The sequence below is a fragment of the Ipomoea nil genome, unplaced genomic scaffold (genome assembly GCF_001879475.1).
Source record: "Ipomoea nil cultivar Tokyo-kokei standard unplaced genomic scaffold, Asagao_1.1 scaffold1074, whole genome shotgun sequence".
NCBI lineage: Eukaryota > Viridiplantae > Streptophyta > Magnoliopsida > Solanales > Convolvulaceae > Ipomoea > Ipomoea nil.
In genome coordinates, this window is record NW_017617502.1 from 4,096,014 (window position 1) to 4,120,567 (window position 24,554).

General features: G+C 31.6%; 1 protein-coding gene across 1 annotated transcript in view; it reads right to left on the reverse strand.

The window, feature by feature from the left end:
• Positions 1-863: 863 nt before the first annotated feature.
• Positions 864-24,554, reverse strand: part of LOC109182654 (zinc finger BED domain-containing protein RICESLEEPER 2-like) — a 38,550-nt gene continuing 14,859 nt past the window's right edge. The window contains exon 6 of the mRNA XM_019332806.1: positions 864-1,221. Within this exon, the coding sequence (XP_019188351.1) occupies positions 864-1,221 (358 nt within the window). The remainder of the gene's footprint in view (positions 1,222-24,554) is intronic.

Below are 24,554 nucleotides of genomic sequence, written 5' to 3' on the forward strand. Positions count from 1 at the left end.
GGGGTGCACCATTTTGAAAATTATTTGGCTGTTTTTGAAATTTTTGGTGCATCCGAAAAGTGTGTTGTGGTCTTAGACACCTCCTATGATTTTCCTTTGTCTTTGCATGTGGTAAGCCATAGCCCAATAATGATCAGATGGATATAGCCTTCCAGCACCCATCGTTGGAGTTCTTGCCTTACTTGTAAAGAGTGGTCGAGAATACCTGTTCTTGGCAAACACAATTGATCTTTTGGCTTTGTGAATCAGCTGGTTTGACTTATTTGGAACCCATCTTTGCTGGTATCATTCAACTTATTTGTCTTGTGTGCCTTTATTACTGGAAGGTTTTCACCTTTTCCGTTGGCCTCCATGGTTTCTAGCATTCCCCCTGACTTGGTTATTTTTGGGTTTGCTAGTAAAACCTAAGCATCTACTGTCATGATTGCTTCTATGTTCCAGCTAAGCTGGTACATATGCATGTTTCTCTACTCTAGCCTTTAGCTTATTTGTTTCCTTGACAAACATCAGCGCACCGGTGAGAGGATTAAGAGAGTTTTGAGAATCAAAACCTAGCCTGGCTTTGTCTCTAATTGGTTTTTGTACAACCATCATTTTATCCACTGTATTGGAGCTACTTGCATACGAACCAATGAGCGTTCTCAACTTATTCTCTCTTTCTTTCCTTAATTTGCATTCCTCTGTAAGTCTAAGATTTTCCATCTTAAGTTGCGACAACTTCTCGTCTGTTTTATGTAAGAAGTTGAGTTTTATAGTTAGTGAGAGTTATCAACTTGTAGTTGATGATTCTTTGCCTTTAAGGATTCATGTTCTTTTTTAATTTCCCCAAATTTGCTCAAAGATACAAGAAGAATATTTCCAGATTAGCTGTTATTATTGGCAGAGGATTCAGACATTATCTCATCCGTATTTTGATCTTGGCCTACTAAGTCGTGATTTTTATTTTGTTTGATATCTTGATCTATTGGGTTTTTCGATATACTCCCAGTTATGGATTCCTCGTCCTCAAGTCTGGTCATATGATACATGAGTATTTCTTCATCTAATGAGCTTGGGCTAGTTGTTGAGCTGGAATCTGAACTTTCTTTAGATTCTTCACCAATTAGTGGCCGTTCTTGGATTTCTCTACTACTTTCATAGTCTGCTAATTCTTTGATTTGTTGGGTACAATCATTTGTGAAATTACCATATTTCATTCCTAGGGACTGAGGTTCAACTGTTCTGGTTGTGAGAATGCATTTTTACATGTCATTCATCACTGTCTATTGGTGGGTGTACTTAAATAGCCTCAATTTGTCCCATAATTTTAGAAAATGCAGTCGCTACAAATTTTTTTTGGATCAATTCAGTTTACTCAAAACAATTTTTTGAACAACCGCTCTGATACTACTTGTTGGTCCCGAAATTTGTAGCTAGAGATGAAAGTTTAGAAGGGGGTTTGAATGCAATATATTTCTCAAACAAATAATACCCGGAGTATCGGGTTATCGGTCCACAAGGAAGTGGGGTATTAAGCACTAGCTAATAATTTATTCACGAGAAGCTAATCCCAACGAAAGACATGATTGAGCAATGGCAAAAACTAACTAAAAGAACTAGTATATGCAAGTTTGTGGAAACAATTGAGAAATAGTGAGATTCCTGGGATTCAAGTACTTAATCACCTAGTGCCAATCTTAAGAACAATATTAAAATCTGGGTTTAACAAGTGTGAGGATGCAAACTGTGGATAGAATTACTCCCGTAATCTCTATACCCTAGTGAATATTCACTCCCGTGATATTAACACCCAAACAATGAAAGAACAAGCATTCAATATAAATCCCTAACTTCTACCATCACCTGATGTGCAATAATCAAGAATTAAACTCCTTAACCAATTTGCCATCCCCGAAGGTGCAACAGTTAAGTGCAATTGTGGGTACTCTCTGTAACACCCCACTTTTCTTAAACTTTAATTACAAGACTTAACTTAAAAAGGATACTAATCAGTAATAAGATCGCATCAAAAGCTTAACAGTCAAACTACAAGAGGTGTCACCGCCACATTCACCACACACGATGATTGCACAGGCAAGGAAAAGATCTAAACAAAGTCAAGCTTAAGCAACTTTAAACAAACTTGGGGAATAAACTTCCGGTGTCCAACACCATCAAAACATCTAAATAGATCTACGACCAAGTCTCAACAAACATAACTGAAAAGAGTTTAGACTACAACTAGCACTCTAAGCTAAGCTAGTCTAACTCGATCGCTCTCAAGAACTGGGCCCACCTGAAAGGGGTTAACAAACAAGCAAGTTGAAAACAACCCGTTAGCACGAAGCTAAGTATAACGCCACTCAAACAGTCAACCCTGTAAAGTACTATATCATATACTTTTGAAAAACATTTGTCACATACACTTAGATCAAGTATTCTCAATCACTTTAAACAACAACTCAAATATATTCAACAGTAATTCTATATGTTTGCAACCTAATTATCAAATAGGCATGCTTTCTCAATCATTTTACTCATCAACAATCTCATGTTTTCACATATATAACTTATCAAGGCGAAATACATTACTCATGCTCAACTGATGGATACAAATATACTTAAACTTTAACAAGCAATCTCATGCTATCAAGATAATCAACAAATGACAATATAAAGTCATGTTTCTTCTCATACTTTCATGCAACACATGCAAATCATATAATCATGCAATAAAATAACATGGTGCTTTAGCATAAGTATAGATAGATATACATATATATACAATCTTTCTTTTGTAAGAAGGAACACTTGTTCGGTGGAGGTTTCTTAGAATCACAACGACTCGCTTTTCTCTTCTTTCTCTTGAGTCACATAGATAGACTCTCTTTCTTTCTTTCTTTCTTTACTTTTACTCGTGGGCGAGGTAGGAACTTCACTATAATGTGAACGGACCTATCTAGGCTCGGCATCTAGCCGGCCTAATACTCATCTCGCCCACAGAACCACTCTCTTGGTTCTTTTCTCAAACTCTGTGGAATTAGGTATCGTACTTGTCAGTGTGCACACCCTCTGACCGGGATTCCAAGCCCGGTGGGTAGTATCCAACATAGTAACTCGGGAATATCGACCTCGTTACTTCACATCGGATCGCAATGTCGGTTTCTTTCTCAACTTTCTTTCTTTCTTTTTTCTTCCGAAAGGACATAGTCCAAACGGGCCTCCAAAATCCCGGATTACTAACACTAGATACATATAGATATAAATCATGCACTTCTTTCTTATGCAACAAATCTATTTATGCAATCTCATGCACATAACCTCTCAACAACTTCTCTTTTCTCACAAATTGAAAATTAAATATCATGCAACTTCTCAATGCAATTAGATAGTGATTTTCCAAAGTAGATAAATTCCAGTCCTTGAGAAGATAAATTAAAATTCCATAGATGAGATTCAAGTGTAAAAATAGTAGTAGGACTCTGGATGTATATGTCATCGCTTTATGACAGTAGTGAAAAATAAGAATGTATACTCTAGTCCTTCTTCAAGTTTTAGAGAACCTATATGATTTTACTATCTCAACAGGAGATCTAACTGTTCCTTTAATATTTTTACACAATATTCCTAACATGGATAAAACTAGTTTCAATTGTAAACTTACATAATATTTTACTATTCTTCTACCCAATTCATGAGGAAATTTTTCTAAACAAATCACGTACTCAAGTTACACAATTGGTGAGTTTCTCTAAAAAATATCAGGAGTAATTTGAAATCTTCTTGTAATTTAAAAGTTCTGATTTCAATATCTTCTTTACTTGGTAAAGAAAATTATAAAAATTTTGAAAAATGTGTATTATATGCATCAATATTTTGATGAAGTGTTTCCTTGTCACCCTACGAGATCAAATTTCTATAATTCCTAATCATTAATCACATTGTAACGGCTAATAATTAGTTTCATTGCAATTATAATTAAAAGATTATTACCAAAATCAGTTACATAATGACTCATCTAATGCCAACAACGTTCTCTGTTTGAGTATATTAATCCGAGGATGTCGAATTATGATGTGGGCTAAGGACGATGTTTCTAGCCCGTCTAAGGACACCGTTGACTGAGGTAAATTATTGTGTGGACCATAATAAAAAAAAAAAAACTATAATAAAAAAAATACATTTTGAATATATTAAGAGTACATTATTTGTATATTACTGAATGTATATTATACAAAATAATGTATTTTTAGTACTCAAATAATGTACTTTCTCTTAATACAATATATATTTTTATTATACTAAAAATACATTATTTGTATATTGAATGTACATTATTTAAAAATATGATTTACACAACTCTCTGTGGACAGTAATGATTGGTCGATCGCCTGATCGCCAACGCTTAACCGAGGATGTGTTTAATACTTGGGCTTAATTAGTAGATGACGTAGGATGAAGACAAGCACCCTCACTGATTTCTACATACAAAGACTACGAAAGTTCTTGTTTGAATACCTTAGTCAAGTGTTCCAGTGTCAACTCCAAGAAATGTAATTTCTAATGATGGATTACATAGTAACGGCTAATAGTTAATTTCATTATAAGTTATTATCGAAAGCGGTTACATAATGCCGCATTAAATGCCAGCAATGATCACTATTTGAGTACATCAATCCGAGGATGCCAGAGGATGACGTGGACATAGGCCATTCACTAGTTATTACGCGGAGTATAGTTCACATAGCTGTGTGAATCACAGTTCAAAAATGACGTCGTTTTTGTAATTTTTTTTCATTCGATGCAATGTAACATTTTTATAACACATAATGTACATTATTCTAATACATAATGTACATTATTTGAATGCATAATGTACATTATTCGAATACATAATGTACATTATATTATTCTAAATCATAAAGTACCGTATCTTACCTAGAAGTTTCATTATTCTAAACATATAATGTATATTATTATAAAACATAAAATATATTATTCTAACTCATAATGTACATTATTCAAACTCATAAAATTTAACGATGTCGTTTTGGACCGTGGTCCACACATTTGTTTGGACCACGATCTATACAATAATTTGCACAATCATTATTATGTAGATCATACTATCAAATAATGTACATTTAGGACACAAATAATGTATTTTTAGTATATTAAAAATGTACATTGTATTCAGGAAAAGTGCATTATTTGAGTACTAAAAGTACATTATTTTGTATAATGTACAATCAGTACACAAATAATGTGCTTTTAGTCTATATTAAAATATATAATTTTTTGTTATGGTCCACATAATACTGTATGGATGATGGTCCACACAATAATTTGCCTAGGACGATGAACCTAACTCATTTGAGGACATGGGTTAGTCACTTGGGCTTAGCTAATGACATGAGTTGAAGGCAAATTATACCAGTCGTTGTATCGTGGACAGTGCACGTGCATCGGGGTTAAAACGGTGCATCGTTATCATTAGCGGAGCGCGCATTTTTTGGTGTGTTAATTACCAACCGAAACTACAATGTATCTAAATTGACACTACCTCACGATTTATTTTATATATTATCAAATGGAACTGCAGTTATATCAAAATGATAATGTAGTTGTAGTCAAATGAAACTGCAGTGCATATAAAATGAAACTGAATAACATTTAACATATTTAAGTGTATATTGTGCAATGAAGCTGTAGTTATATCAAAATGATCATATAGTTGTGTTTTAATGAAACTATAGTGTATATAAAATAAAATTAAATACTATAGTTATATCAAATGAAAGTATAGTTATATCGAAATGAAACTGTAGTTGTGTTGAACTGAAACTGCTACAAAATGAAACTGAATAACAGAGTTACTTTTTGCGGAACGGCACGAAACGTGTGCTGTTTTTTTTCATTAAACAAAACGACGTTATTTTGAAACTCGGTGCATAATCGATTATGTACCGTGATACATGATATAATTTGCCAAATTATACCATGGACCGGGGTCCACATTACATGTAGATCTTGGTCCATGATATTCAAATTAAGTGTCCGCAGTTAAGATATATATTTTTAACATATTATATATACTCACAAATAAATTGAAAACACACATTATATGTTAATTACGGATACATATATAATATGTTAATTATAGTAAGGATATAATTTATTAACAAAAAAATACAAGATATGTTGACTAAAATGAAAGATAAATCTTAATCCTTATAACAATTGTGAGTTGAACACTTGGGCTTAGTGGAGGACGTGAGATGAAGACGGAGCGTTATGCTCTGGACCCATGTCCATCATGTGTATGGTGGACATGTAGTACATTCATAATTTTTATATTGTAGATTCATAAAATTTATAATGTAGATTCATAATTTTTATACTGCACATTCATAATTTCTGTAATGTAGATTCATAATTCATAATTTGATAACTATGTGTTCATAATTTGTTAACTATATAATTTAGAAATTATGAATCTACAGTATAGAAATTATGAATCTAGACTATAAATTTTATGAAACTACACTTTAAAAATTATGAATTTACAATATAGAAATTATGAATGTACAATGTGTCTACCATACACATGATAAACACAGGTCCATAGCATAATTTGCCGATGAGGACAAACACCTCACTGATTTTCTAGAAAGATTATGAATCCTCGATCAGACTATGACCCGTTCAAGATCATACCCAACTCCTACCTCAATAATCACAGTACTAAATCTAAGAATATATCCTACAAGCTCACTTATCCCAAAGACTCCTGACCGATCCTAAACTATCCGTCAAATCAGAGGTGAAGTAAGGATTTATCTTGAGTGGAGGTAAAGAACGGAAGAAGTAAAGGTAAAATAAATTAAAAAATATTCAAATATAAGGTACTTTATCATCAATTTGAAACTCAAGACAAATAACAAATGATATTTTAACTCACTAATTAAGGAAGTCCAAAACAAAAAAAACTGGGTCAACATATAATTCATCTGATTCTAAGTATTATTTCAATTTCTGTATGTTATTTCAGTTTCTAACTTGAATACTAAATGGTACTTTATTTTCCAATTTTTTTAGCTCTGTATAAGCAAACATTAAGTAGTACATCACCCATCATTATAAGCGAACAATACTCAAATTAGAATTTAGAAACTAACATTTCCAGCAACTAACATTTCTAGCAACTAACATTAAGCAGCAAACAAATAACTAATTATTTCAATTTCCAAATAAGCATAAATTAAACCAGTACATCATCCATCACTGATAAGTCCATCACGGCATCAACCGCAATACCTAATAAGTGCCAAAGATGCTTATACTTGAGAGTCAATGTAGGAATATTTTGCACTAATGTGGACAATACCTTTGCTAAATGAGAGATAATTGGGTGTAAACCACTTTAGAAGATGCATTTGGAATGAGAAAAGATATGTTGCTATGATCTACATGTTTGGTGAAGCTAAAATGATGGAAACTTGGAGCAAACCGCAAGAGGGGGACAGTAGAGCCTCCGCCACGATCGTGGCGAATCATGTGGCAAAAATTCAGAGCATCCGATGCGGATCGCCACGATTGTGGCGGAGTGCGTGGCAGAAGTTTAGAGAGTTCTACGCGGGTCGCCATGATCGTGGGGAAGTCGGGCAGGCGACTAAGTGGTGACTGCCACGATCGTGATACAGGACCATGAAGTGGGATTTTCAACATTCTTAGGCGAATTTCAACATTATTAATAGGGGATTTTTCCAAATTTTATAAGGGGGAGCCAACTAGTTACATCACTATTCTTCAATTTTGAGAGAGAGAGAGAGAGAGAGTGAATTAGGGCTTGAGAGAATTGACAACTCGCTTAGATTTTGAAGCATTCTTTCTCCAATTTGTAGATTCATCGCACTTTGTGGATTCAAGTTTGGTAACATCTTCTATTTCATCTTTTAATTTCCCAATTACATCTTCGATATTGCTAGCTTGATTTCCTTTCAATTGTGTTTTCAATTCAAGATGATTTGTGGCTAGATTCACTAGGAGTTGGATTTGATTGACTTGAGACTATGCATTCTTGACCATTAATTGTTAGAGAGATGAAATGTGGGTGAAGGTGACCAAGGAGCTTTTGTTGTGAATGAAGTCTTGTATTGATTCTTTCTTCATTGATGGCCACGATGATGGCCACAATGAGTGAGAATTGTGAGAGAGTGGAATTGGTAAGAGACTGTGATTCCACGAAGTCTTACTCGTTTGCAATTCACGTCCTAGATCTAAGAGGACAAGACCCGGAATGAGTCGTAGGCTAGATGTTCGATGAAATGCTTTAGCCAAAACGATTTCGTTTTGGGGCTGCCTAATTTTAGGTGGGGACAGCTGTCCCATGACAGCTCCGCCACTGCGACCAATAATATAGTATATTTATCATTATCAATTCACAAGTAATCTTTTAATACAAGGGAAATAAAAAATGTAATATAACAATTCTTACTTAAATTCATAGGTTTATGTAGCTAAATAACAAGGATTTAGGGAATTAACTTCAAAGACAACTATTAGAAATCATTTAAATAAATACGGGAAAAGAAGAAATACTTATTGAGAAAATGACACTTTTTTCCCTGAGTTATATACTTATAGTACTTTTTTCCTTTGAATTATTCATGTAAGTACATGAATAATTTTTGGTCAATAACGGTCGCGTATTACTGACAATGCGCGACCGTTTAAAAACGGTCGCGTAAAGTCCATGGCTTTCCGCGAGCCTCGCATAGGCGACCGTTGTACAATAGTCGCGTAATGTCTTTTACAACGGTCGCGGATGTGCAGTTCTGTACTAGTGACATTAGTCCCCTCAATTATTTTAAAAGTGGCGATTTTCCCCCGGATATATTAAATTGACATTTTTACCCTTAAAGCAAACATTTTATTTATTTTTCTTCTCCAACAAATTATTGCGTATATGTAGGGATGACCACGGTTCGGTTCGAACTGAACCGGACACTATAACAATCGAATTGAAAGTTTTTGGTTATGATTCATATCAGAACCCAATATTTGGATTTTAGTTTATTAAAATTATAAATCGAAAAAAAACTGGATCTTGCACCGTAATCCGGCGGTTCCGGATCCGATTCACAATTTTGAACCGTCTTTATTTTAAAATTTTATTTTTTTATTTTAAAATAGTCTAAATTCAACAATAAATGTATTTTGAACATGAACCGGCCTAGTTCGCAATTTTAATAAACTCTAAATATCAGGTTTGGCTTCTAAATTGTAATTGGAATATTTCGGTTTGATTGCTATAATGTCTATTTGGTTTGAATCAAATCGTGGTCATAATTTGTTGGAGAAGAAAAATAAATTAAATATTTATTTTAAGGGTAAATGTGTCTATTTAACATTTCAGGGAAAAAGACAGCCACTTAAATAATTCAGGAGAAAAAATAATATAAGTATATAACTCAGCGGGGAAAAAGTCATATTTTCTCAATACTTTTGGCCTAACTGAAGTTATTGTAAAAGAAAAAAATAATTACTTCCTGTAGTAATTACTCATGAGTTATTTAGAGTTATAAAACAAGCTGACAGATAGACTGGCTTCCATGGCAACTTTGGAACAACAGGGACTCCACATCCTTGAGGAACCACCACCCACGCTGCTTTGTGTGATTGCACTCGATATGATTGGAGCATCCTCAATGCGGCGCATTAACCAAGCTCTCTCTTTGGGAGTGTGAGGCTTTTTGTTTTCTTTGGGTATCCCCTCAACTTTGATGTAAAAAAATAAAAAATAAAATCAATATATCAATCCAAGAAGGATTTGATAATATAACTATTTGGTTGAGACTTGAGAGTTACGCCTTAGGACAAAAAAAAAAAAAAAAACCTATTGGATATATGGTAGCTCTTGGTTACAAGTGTTATGCTATGAAGTAGTTGCGCACTTATAGTTAATTAACCAATTATGTATATATCAGTTAATAAATTATGTACTTACTACAATTAATTTATTATGTATTTGCAATTAACATATTATGTACCTACAATTTATAAATTATGTACATATTACAACTACAATTAACCAATTATGTACCTGCAATTAACTATTATATATCTAGTGTTAATAAATTATATATCCGCATTAACAGATTATGTACCTTCAATTTATTTATAGGTACATAATAGAGTTAATTCCTAAAATGTTCCTCCAACAATGACATTTTCTCAAATTAGTTTATTGACTTTTAATTGCACCCAAAGTGGTACTTCGACTATTGAATTTTAAGCCAAAATGGTTCTCTGTTAGTTTTGGTGTTAAGTGGGTGTTTAAATAAGGGGTAAAACTGGTAATTCAATGTTTTACTATAGTCAGATGACTACTTTGGGTGCAATTAAAAATCAAATGATCAATTTGAATTATCCAGTTAATATTTTAAAAGAAAATTTCATTTTTATGAACTATCTAGTTAATATAATTTAAAAGTTTCAATTGTAATTATCATATTTAAATTAATATAAAATACTTAGAGTTGATCTAATTAAATTAAAAAAAGAATTTATGAATATAATATTAATAGCGATGATATACAATTTATTCCAACCATTTCATATTTTATTATAAATATTCTTTTATCACATTTTGATTTTTTTTTTTTGCCTCCACTGACCAACATTTTTTGTTCTGCCCCTATAAACCAATATTGTATTTTTGTAATCGACAATGATTTTTTTTATTATCTTTCGCATCCGTTTGTATTTAACTGTTGTCTTTTTTTTTTTTTCTTTTTTCTTTTTATAAGCAATGGTTTATGTCTAATGTCCATTTGGTTGTAATTTTTCACAATAGTTTTGTCATTATATGTACGCCTACTTATGATCATAGAAAATCATGATTCAAATACATAATGTCAAGCATTCCTGAATAATAAAGAGTTAATTCAAAGTTAATGTTAGTTTGTAAACTATATATAAGTACTAGGCTAATAATCAAAATTATTCTAAATTATTTAAAAAATAATAATAATTTTCTAACTAACAATTAACATAAAAAGATTGTTTATTTAGAAAATGAAAATATGTACAAAATAAACCCCTTTTAATCAAAATGAGTACATATCATGTTTGAACTATAAAGAGAAAGTTTCTAAAATGGTCTTCCGACTATAGTCTTTTTTTCAAAATGGTCCTTTGACTTTTAATTGCACTCAAAGTAGTCCTTTGACTATACTGAAACACCTAAATTACTAGTTTTACCTCTCATTTTAACACCCACTTTACACCAAAACTAAGAGATGACCATTTTAGCTTAAAATTCAATAGTTGGAGGACCATTTTGGGTGCAATTAAAAATCAAGGAACCAATTTAAGAAAGGTCATAATCGAAGAATTATTTAAAAAATTAACTCTACATAATATGTTAACTTTTTTTTTTGGTAGAGACATAATATGTTAACTGCATGTACATAATCTGTACTAGTGTCTACAATGGAATGCCAGCTCTGGTACATTGTATAATTTGCTTCTTGGTTAAAGGGTAAAAAGAAGACAAAATAAATGGTCACTACTAAAAGATTAAGGATAAATGGAGCAGTAGTTATAACACCAATACCAACAAATTTATTAATTTAGTTTGTAAACTTTTCATATTTCTATTTTTAATAAAATTTTGGGGTGTTTGGTTCAAACATTAAAATTAATAATTCCAATTGAAATCAAATACTTGGTAATTTTAATAGGTTTAAGTGAAAAAATAAAAGTTTTTTTTTGTTTGATAGTAAATACGAATTTAAATAAAAACAAATAAATAAATAATACATACGTGTGTGTGTGTGAGAGAGAGAGAATAAGCCATTAGAAGAAAATTAAGAACGACTAATCTCAACCTTACATTTAGAAAAATCGAACGGATAAGATCAAATAAAAAAAATGTGGTGACACTTTTGTAATTGTCGCCAACTTTACTATGCAATCTAGAACACTATAGAACTTATTCAAATTTTTCCCAAGAATACACATTTAGTTGTTACAAAATGCATATTTAGTTGTTACAAAATGCACATTTAGTATTTAAAAAGTCCATGTTTAGTAATAAAAAATTGCACATGTAAAAATGTGAAAGTGCATTGTACTTAGGGTTTGGATTTTAGAGTTTATGACTGGGCTATTTAGTTTTATTTGGTTTAGGAGTTCACTTTTTACAGCTTAAGGTTTAGCATTTACCATTTAGATTTAAATTTTTTTTTTTTGTTGATTTTTTAAAAGTTATCCAGGAATGCACATGTAGTTGTTATAAATTGCTGCATAGTATGGTGTTCTAAGTTGCAAATTAATGTAAAGTTGACGACAATTATGAAAATGCTATGGTATTCTTTTTAAAAATTTGACCTGATTTGCTTGATATTTATTGATGTAAGGCTGAGATTAATTCTTAATTTTATTTTTTTTTTTTGTTCCTAAGCATATGTATATATATAATAAAAGTGGCCAAGACCTTATGCTCTGATGACACTAAGGTTGGACTCCCATATGGGAGGTTGTGGGTTTGAGCCTCAGTGGAGGTAAACAGATACTACATTGTATTAGATAATGACATTATGACTGTATCCACTTTTAGTCCCTCAGTTATGAGCGAAGTGGCGTATTTGGCATCTTATTTACATTTTATTCCCATTCTTATATCAAAACCACTTTCAGAACATTATTTTTCAATTAGCCTCGTATTTCAAGATTGTTCAATTCTAAAAACATTTCAATAACTTTAGAATGACTTGTTAGGAACCTGTCTCTCGTATAACAAACTTAAGACTTAGCACAAAAAAGGAACACTTGATCATTGTCTTTGGACGTGTGAAACACACTATCCTATCAATTTTCAATAATTTTCTTTACTAAGTAACAAAGGTAATCAAATCAGAACTTTTGAGATACAAATTGATGTCAAATTTCTCAAGTTGCTTTTATGATAAATTCAACAACGGAATAACTTGGAGATTTTTAGTATGTAAAATTTTTTCATATGCAGTAGTTTAGTCAATAATTGATTTTAGAAGTTACAACAGTGTTTAGAATTTTCATAACTGAGTCCTAGATTCCTCATTCATTACTTTGATTTTTAAGAAGACAGAGGAGGTGATGGATATATATATATATATATATATATATATATATATATATATATATATATATATATATATATATATATATATATATATATATATATATATATATATATATATATATATATATATATATATATATATATATATATATATATATATATATATATATATATATATATATATATATATATAGGGAAGGGATCAGGTGCATTTGTGGCTTCCCGTGCGATTGTGCGGTGGATTAATGTGCGTGAGGTTTATACTTAATGTGCGTGAGTGTTGTGCTTAATATGCTTGAGATTTATACTTAATGTGCGTAAGGTTAATATGCGTGAGTTTTGTACTTAATGTGCTTGAGTATTGTGCTTAATGTGCGTGAGATTTGTGCTTAATGTGTGTGAGTAGTTCAGAATTACAAGTTCAGAAGGAAGCAGAACAGAAAACTCACGCACATTAACGCCCAAGCTTCTTGTTACTTCTTCCTTCAATTTGGCCATGGATTCTGGATTATCAGCTACCTACAGTGCAGTCAAATGTTTATATAGATGACGCACGCACAGCAAAATTTGCGAACCAACTAAGTGTGGATTTCTGTTGTATTATTCCCATAATTCTTAACCACCATAGCCGCCTCCGCATCCTCATCATCAGGGAGGGGGCAATGGCTACTGGGGATGGGGAAGAAGCTGACATCCATATTTTATGCTGCATTTTACACATTCACGCACATTAAGTACAAATCTCAGGCACATTAAGCACAACACTCCCGCACATTGAGTACAAATCTCACGTACATTAATCAGCCGCACGGGAACCTTTCACTATATATATATATATATATATATATATATATATATATATATATATATATATATATATATATATATATATATATATATATATATATATATATATATATATACACTCTGGTTTGATTACCATTATGTTTAGTAAGGAAATTAGAAACATTTAGGATGATGTGTTTTACATGCTTGAAGACAATGATCAAGTGTTCTCTTGTTTGTACTGAGTCACAAGTTTCTTATACGAGAGTCAGGTTACTAACAAGTCATACGAAGATTATTGAATTGCTTTTGGAGTTGAAGAACCTTGAAATAGAATGCTAGGAAGTTCAAAATAATGTCGCAAAAGTAGTTTCAATATAAGAAAGTGAATAAATGTGAATTTCATACTTTACCCCTAAAATTTTACATATTTATTAATTTTTCCGTAATTTTAACAATCGGGGGCCAAATGCACCACTTCGCTCATAACTAAGGGATTAAAAATAGATACGGTCATAACTCAAGGATTGAGTCGTCACTACCATTATAACTCAGGGACCAAACTCATTATTATTATTATTATTATTATTATTATTATTATTATTATTATTATTATTATTATTTCTTTTCCCAAGTGGTGAATCCTCAACCCCAATGGCCCCCCTTCTGGCCCGGCAGAGCATGTGGATGATCGCAGATTAAGGAGAACAAAAACCTAATTTGAAGAAAAACATGCGCAGGCGGGTTAAAGGGAGCCACATATTCATTAAATTGGAGTGCAAAACCTGAATTACATGTTTTACACTTCACTTTAACACCTACTTCACGCCAAATCTAACGGATGACCATTTTAGCTTAAAATTCAATAGTCGAATGACCACTTTGGGTGCAATTAAAAGTCAAGGAACCAATTTAAGAAAAGATCATAGTCGGGGGACCATTTTGGGATTAACTCACAGTGTTTTAAGTTGCAAAGTAAAGTTGACAACAATTAAGAAAATGCTACCGTACATATTCTTTTTAAAAATTTTACCTAATTAATTGATTTGCTTGATATTTATTGATGTAAGGCTGAGATTAGTTCTTAATTTTCTTTTTTGGGGGTGTGCTATCATGGATGGGACCTAAGCCTATTTGAAAAAATTATGTTATTATAAATATAAATATAAAATATAAATATAAAATATAAAAACTAAAATATTTTAAATGTTTAATATAATAATATTTTTGAACTTCCATTGGTCAAGTATTTATTATTTTTATAGAATACAAAATTACAATTAAAATTAAAATTTTGTATGGTTAATATAATCTCTAATTATGTGTATATTCAAATAAACTTATAGAGAGAATTTACATAATTACATTGATTTATTCTTAATTGTATTTCATCTATATTATAATTTTCACAATATGAATAATAACTAAGATAATTACATTTGGAAAGAAAATTTCAAATTTTGTATGAGTAAATTTAAACTCTAATTGAGCACATTTTTATATGATTATATAATATATAGATATTTTATTTTTCAAAAGTACATTTTTTATATGATTATAATATATATATATATCTTATCTTAACTATAATAATGCTATATGGTTGGGAAGTAATTAATGTTACAATTAATGCCACAACATCTTTTATTATAAAAAAAAAAAACACAACATTTGAAAAATAAAATAGCTATATATATATATATATATATATATATATATATATATATATATATATATATATATATATATATATATATATATATATATATATATATATATATATATATATATATATATATATATATATATATATATATATATATATATATATATATATATATATATATATATATATATATATATGCTTCGAATCTGGTGTAACCCCTATACTAGATGAGACCATGAGATTTCATGATATCCATTGATTCATTTTCCATGAATGGTTGAGATTATAAGAGATTGTGAAAGTAATTAAGGATATATTGAAATCAAAAGAATTAAATAGTAACTGTAGATTTATATTTAATTATGGATATAATTCAATTGGAATCTTAAGCATTATATTAGGGAAATTAAGAATGAAAATTGATATTTTAAATTATTAGGGACCCTATCAATGGTAATAATTAATTATATTTTGTACATCTGAAATTTTAAATTATGGAGAATTTTACGGTGGTGTGTGCGTGGGTGTGGAATGATGTGTGCGTTTTATAGTTTTCCATGGTGTACACCTCTTGTTACATAAAACCGCACACGTCATTCCACACCCGTGCACACACCATCGTAAAATTTCCCACAATTTAAAAAAAAAAACAACAAAAAAACACACACAACAAGCCCAATACTATATCTACTACGCACTGATTATCTACTCGAAATTCAAATGCCGATACCCAAATTAGATTCGTATATTTTTGTTTTCTTTTGAATACGTTTTGCACACGCCCGAAACTAGTAACACACAAACCAAAATGTACATGCTTGTATCACGAAATGCACATACCAAAACGCATAATTTTATGGAAAAAATCAGCACGCCATGGTGTACGAGCCCTGTTACAGTAAAACGCACACACCATTACAAACCCACGCACACACCATCATAAAATTTCCCTTAATTAAAAATTACAAATGTACAAAATATAATTAAATATTACTATTGATAGGTTCCCTTGGTAAGAATCTATTTTAAATATAACCAAAATTAAAAACCAAAATACAATTACTTTTTCATCCTTGTCTTTCAAATCTATCCTTATTTAATTGTTGTTTGACTTTCAATCCTATCTATCAATTGAAACTTTATCAATGGATGAGATGGGATCTCATGATCTCACCTGATTGGGGTGGTCTCACGAGATTCAATATATATATATATATATATATATATATATATATATATATATATATATATATATATATATATATATATATATATATATATATATATATATATATATATATATATATATTAGCGCTCAAATGCGGCAGTGGCTTTAGGTGCGGCGGTGCGGCTATATCAGCATCGTCCATTTTGGTTAATCTAACGGCAGCGGTTAATTTCTGAAGATTTAAAGATTTAAGCACGTCCTGATAAGTGGGGGGTGTTATGGTAATTGTAGTGGTCATTTATATCGGTCGCTTGTCAGAATACACCAACATTGTTAACAAAAGACACCAATAGTGTTAGGAAAAAGCACCACAATGAAATGCACAAATACACAAAAAAACACACAACACACACCAAAAAAATACACCATATAACTCACCATCCCAATGGTATATTTCTGAACACTGTGTGATGCTTTTATTCATACCTAATGGTGCGTTCTGGTGATGCGTATCTAATCTGTGACATGTTTTTTTGGTGTGCATTTTCTAACATGGATGGTGTATATTTAATTTGTATAACTATTAGTGCACCCGCACTGACTGCATGGGAAGGCGCGGGCGCACCTGAACTTGGCACCAACACGAATCCTCAAATACACCACAGTAAGGTTAATAATGCACCAATAACGAACATAAAACACACAACACTATGATTTGATCTATTCAGGTGCTCAATGACGACTTTAACCTTGCAGTTCGCGTAGTGTGTGAACGTGCGCGAAAATATCGGAAAAACCTGAATGAATGTGATTCGTTGAATTTATCTAATCTAATGGCCTACAATTAACCGCACCGCCGCACCTAAGTGCACTGCCGCACTTGAACCTTCCTCTATATATATATATATATATATATATATATATATATATATATATATATATATATATATATATATATATATATATATATATATAGATTTTGGTTCCTGTGAGGTCAGGTCTTCCCCTGCGGTCAGTGCGGCATATACCATTAGGTATGCATAAATGCACCCTACAGTGTTCGAAAATACACCAGAATGAAATGCCAAAAAATACACCACAGAAAAAAAAAAAACCACATAATGGTGTATTTGCGAACACTGTGTGGTGCATTTATGCATACCTAATAGTGTATGCCGCACTGACCGCACGGGAAGACCTGACCTCACAGGAACCTGACCCTATATATATATTCCTTTAGTATTATTAGTAGGTGTATCATTCTTTTACTATTGGCGGGAGACCCCATGTTTAACCTAAGATGATGTTGACAGATATTGATCCATAGGGCATCACTTAGGTTCATTCTAAATCATGTTTCCTTAATTCCTCGAGACAAATGCTCCCCAACAAAATCATCCTGCATTATGTACCGCCCACTTCAAGAAAAGAAAACAATTTAATGACGTTAGTTTGAGGAGTATTGCGGATCCTCTTCTTCCTTTTAGCTACAATTTCTCCTTGTTTTCTCCTGCTTTTACAGTTCCTGCCTGGATTTTTCTTGAACTGAAAGAGGAAAGTCTGATCATATGCTTTATTTCTGTATTTTAGGTGAAAGTTCTCATCAATTACATGCTTTGTTAATTACTTCTCACCTACAGCTTCATTTGATTAATTACTTTTGCAAAGTGGCAAATTCTGCCGGTGGCAAAAGCAAGATTCAAATTAAGTAGTGTCATCGTGTCAATATACTAATCTTAACATTATTCTCAATGATATACAAATATAAGTTACATTTATAAATAAATATTTTTTTACAACTATTCACGACACGTGCATTTTCAATGATTTCAAACGCATTTCTTTAACAAAAATATCCAATTAATCATTCATCAAATTTTCTCTCTTTCGATTGCGTTATCTATTCTTCACTATTTTCGTTGTTGAAAAAACTCTTCCAACACTTGCAACCGCCACTTGAAATATCAAAGCTAATTTCACAAGTAATAAAAAAAACTAATGGATATTCATTATTTTTATTTGTCTCAAACTTGTTTTTCAAAAAGAGAACCGAACCCTTGAATATTAGAAAATGTAGAGTTAGAGCGCATATCAATGATATATATATAGGGAAGGGTTCAGGTGCGGGGGAGCGTTCCCGTGCAGTTGTGCGAAGGACGCACCTTAAGCATTAAAATGGTGCGCACCTTAAGCATTAAAATGGTGCACTTTAATACACAAAATCATACACCTTAAGCACACAAACAAAACATCTTAAAGAACACAAATCACGCACTTTAAACACACAACAAAGCACCTTAAGAACACAAACCACGCACCTAATGTATTAAAATGATTCACCTTAAGTTTCACACAACTGACGCACCTTAAGCATACAAATCACGCACCTTAAGAAAGAAAACAACGCACCCTAAGAAGGAAACTCACGCACCTTAAGTTTCAACAACTACTTACAATGCACGCACCTTAAGCACAATTTTGGTGTAAAACAGCTCAAGGGTTTCATTTATGGACACTAGTACAAAACAGTTCAAAATTGGTTGTGAAATATGGATGGGGTAGTAAATTAAACAGATGCATTAAGCACAAAACGCACGCACCTATAGCACAAAACTCACGCACCTTAAGTTTCAACACTACTCACATTAAGTACACAACTCACGCACCTTAAGCACAAAACTCACACACCTTAAGCACAAAACGCACACACCTTAAGCATAAAAATTACGCACCTTAAGCACAAAAACCACGCACCTTAAATTTGACCTAAATGCAAAAATTACCAAATTGTCACCACATTTTTTTTTAATTTTGGTAATCATGAACTTTGATTTAATCAAAATCAATGACTCTCCTCTCACCGCACATTTGCGCGCCAACCGCATGTGAACCTATATATATCATGACCGGACCGCACATTTGCGCGCCAACCGCATGTGAACCTATGTTACTGGCCCTATTACATTGTAGTATCTATTCATATACTTTCTCAACCTACTGAAACACAAAGAACCAATAACGCCTCCACTGAGGCTCGAAATCATAACCTTCCAAATGGAAGTCCAACCCGGATACCATTAGACCACATAGTCTTGGTACAACAACAGATTTTCTTAATTAAAAAAAAAAAAAAGAAAAAAAAAAAAGAAAAAAGGACAACAGATGATGGATGTAACACATAAAGAAAGGTGGCAATGCATGGTCCTTATGGACTGTCAGATTCTCTTTAGCCTAATGTGGGAACATCCGAAACACATGCAAGAAAATCGCCATTCTCTGTCTGGCTTGGCTTGTTCATATATCTTCTTCTTCTTCTTCTTTTTTGAAAACGGCTTAGCTTGTTCATATATCATGTACCCATCTACTTGCAATAACCATACAAAGGTGGAAATTAAATGCATATGCACTTCAATTTCCCCATGCCTCAAGAGGAAAAGTTTCTGAGCAGTGAAATAAATGCAATGCAAAGGGTCTGATTATTAGTATTATTGTACGTGATTGTTATACCACTGATTGTCCTTGTATTAAATTCTTTTTTTTCATGCAACTTATATTTATTTATGTTTTTTTTTTCATATTTATACAAATAAAATATATATATATATATATATATATATATATATATATATATATATATATATATATATATATATATATATATATATATATATATATATATATATATAGGGTTGCATTCACATGAAAACACCCTTAAAATACAAACATGTGGACATATACCGTGCACACACCTAAATGCGGGTGTGCACAAATCTATGGACGACAGTGCACACACCTAAATGTGGGTGTGCACACATCCGTGGTATGTATGTGTGAATCCACAGTATTTGGGCCAGTGTGCACACGTCCATGAACGACCGTGCACACAGGCGGACACAACACAGAAAAACATAAAAACTAATCACAACCTTAGATTCCAAAATCCAACGATCCAGAAATGTCCATACGTTTGTATTTTAAGTTATGTTTTTACATGGATGTAATTCTATATATATATATATACATATAATTTTAAAAACTCTAATTAAGATTTTTTAAATGACATACATCATATTAAAAAATTTTATTTTAATATTTTAAATTAACATATGATTATATTAAATCATTATATTAGGTCCATTTTCATTACAATATTAGTTAATTTTAATTTTAAACTGCTATAGGTTTATTATACTGATAAACATTCAACAAGTTTATTAAGCAATCACAATATATTCATTTTCACAATACTACAAGTTTATTTTTAAAATATCAAATATTTATTTTTCACAATTGTAATACAACTAAGTTATAATGATGGATTTCAAATATATTCATTAGTAAAACGTTGCATGTTCATTTTCACAATATTAGTGGTTCATTTTTACTATACAAAGATTTTCATCTTTACAATAATAATGTAACTACATAATACTGATGAACCAAAAATAGGTTTATTAAGAAGATAACATGAGTTAATTTTCACAATTCAGGAGGTTTATTTTACCAATATTGCAAGTTCATCAATAAATAACTCATATTCAAAATATATTAATATGAGTATCTTTCAAAAAATCCTAATGAGAGATACTTTTAATAATATATATATTTTGTAACATTAATTTTATTTATACAAAAAATAAAGAATAATATGTGTAAATGATAATACGCAAATTTATTTCATCTTAATAAACCTTATTGTTATAATCAACCTACATATTATAATAATGACTCATAATTGTTGTGATTAGCCTATTTGTTACGTTCAAACATATGGATAATAATTTATATCCTCACAGATGCTCTGTCGGGCCGAGGTGTGGGACCCCTTAAGAGTTGGAAAGAATATACGAATATATATATACAAGGTAATTAAGAAAGCCATAATGGTAATAATTACAAGTTGTTACAAACGTTACAATTTATATATAATAATAATAATGTCCATAACTATAACACTCCCCCTTAGACATTATTTGTCCACAATCGTGCCTCGTTAAAAACTTGCTAGGAAAATCTTGTGGGAAAAACCTAAACAAGAAAAGAGTACAAGATTTATGGATAATTATATCCATGCCTCGTTAAAAACCTCACTAGAAAAATCATGTGGGAAAAACCTAGTTGAGGAAAATAGTACATGATATTTGTAAAATCATATGTTGTACTGGTTGCCTCATTAAAAAAAACCTTACTAAAGAAAAATCTTGTGGAAAAAAGAGTGCAACCGTGAACTTTTCTTATGAACTAATAAGTCAATTTGTTCATTCTTTAGAATATTGTTGCTCCCCTGAAGACAAAGATAAAAAAAAATTGACGCAAAGTGAGCACGAAGCAATACTTGCAAGAGCAACTAAAAAAAATCTTCAAGTTCTAAATTCTTCATAGAAATATCTAGAAAAAAAAAGACTATTCTTTACAAAAAGTCTCAAAAAGTTGGATATGAAAGAAAATTCATTTTTCTTGTATCAAATATCTCTACTGAATGTAGATAGAAGGAATAATAACAAAAGGAGTTTGTGAAAACCTTGTGGAGAGTGAAAGCTTTGCGCAAAAAAAACACTTGGACTTGTAAAAGTGTTGAGTTGGTGAACTAGCAATTGATTGTTCACTATTGTATCTGCGGGATTGATATAGTGAATTCCTCCTGGAAGATAGGAGTAGAGTGGAGTATAAGGATTACACCACTTTTGAACCATTATATAAATTATCTATCTCTCTCTCTCTCTCTCTCTCTCTCTCTCTCTCTCTCTCTCCTATACTTACTGCTCTCTCGTACAACATATACTCGACATTGATCATCTCACTAACACTTCATTTTTGAACATAGCACTTTACATACATTCATTAGTTGTGCACTCTAAGTTAGATTTACTTAAGTGTATTTCACTTGGAGTTAATATGGTAAAGTGTTATAAAATTTTCAATAGCTTGAAAAGTGTACCCCCCCCCCCCCCCTACCCACAGACTTTTCACCACCCAATCGGGACCAACAAGTGGTATCAAAGCAATTATCTATTTGAGTCAATTTTTGACTACTAAACAGATCTTAACTTCAAAAATCAAGAAAGATTTAGCTCAAAACTTACTTTTCTCACTCGACAGATTAGATGATTGAAAAATACGCATGCAGGTACACTTATCAACTCTCCATGACAAAATGTGGGAAGTTATTTCAGATGGTCCTATTGAGATTATGAAGAATAATACGGCACCAATGCTAAGTCCATATGTACCACCATATATTCCAAAGCCAAAACTAGAGTGGACTCAAAATAACAGGATATGAAGTAACTTCTATAATATAGCCAAGGATATATATCTTGTTCAAAGTTGTCGATGATACAATCTTCCCAAAGATCCTAAAATGTAAAACAGCAAAAGAAGTATGGGAAGTTCTCATCCAAATAAGCGAATGAGATGAACAAGAAAAGGATAACAAGTTCACCATTGTAATGAAGTAATTTGAAGATTTCAAAATGTTTTCAAACGAAAGTATCGATGATATGGAAGCTCGATTCATAAAATTTTTGGGAGAAATTAATGGTCTTGGATACATCTCTCAAAATACTTCGTGGAATCCCTTCAAGCTAGGATATGAAAATGTAACAGCTATGCTGGATCATATAGATCTAAAAACACTTTCAACAGAGAAACTATTCAATGATCTCAAAGCATATGAATTTGAAATGAAAGCAAAAAATGAGGGAAAACGTGAATAAAGAAACACAACCTTAGAAGCCAAACGACCACCCACTTCAAGGTTAGTATGAAATAATAATTTTTTTTTACTGATTAACAAATTGCTCTACTTGTCAGGAAATTCAAGAAGTTCAGGAGGAAGAGCAACTTCAAGAACTCTTCACAAGGAAACCAAAGAAGTTCACTTAGAAGGCCAAGAAAGGAAATATACGAAGACAACACAAATATATGTTACAATTGTAGAAAGTCAGGTAGGGCTGTGCAGTCGGACGGATCGGACGGATCGGATTGCGGACTGAGACCCCCGGTCGGATATCGGATTTCAATTTTGACCACCCTAACCGTTTTTTTTTTTTTGTTGACTAATCCGATCGGTTATTTTTATTTTCGGATTGGATCGGATCAGTCGGATATCCGTGTTGTAATTCGGTTTTATCAGAATGTAAAAAACTTAAAAGCAAATATTCTATTCATGGATGATGGAACACCTAAGTACCTAACTAATGAACTACTTAAGTACTAAAAGCCACTAACTAGTAATTACTAACTACTTAACAGCAAAAATAAGTAAATAACATAAGTAAACTTATAAAAGTGTAAACATATAATCAGCAAAATACAAATTAGCTTACATATAATCAGCAGATTAGCTTACAAGTTACAACTTACAAGTTACAAAATTAAAACTTGTAATGAGAATTTTAATTGTTCATAGCAACAGCATCACTGCATCAGTCTCCAATCAGCACATCAGCATTCAGCTTTCATGTTTCAGGCATTGAGCAAAAGAAAGCCAGATATCCAAAACTCCAAAAGCAATATATGAATATATGATTAATATAATATAGAGTACTCTATGTCTATTCTTCTTCCTGATAAGTGAACACATAAAAACACAATAAGTTCAAAACATTTGTAGTTAGTTAGAATTGACACAATCACACAAACTGAAATTGTAAAAGACTAAAAGAGTGCTCAGATAGCTTTTTTTCCATATCAAGTTAGGATTGGGGGCACACTACTCAATGAGTATGGCATAAACACCACACTTCAAAGGCAACATACCAAATCCAATTCTATATATTCAGAGAACATGCTGGAAGCATCATCATAGCAGAATAATACTTATA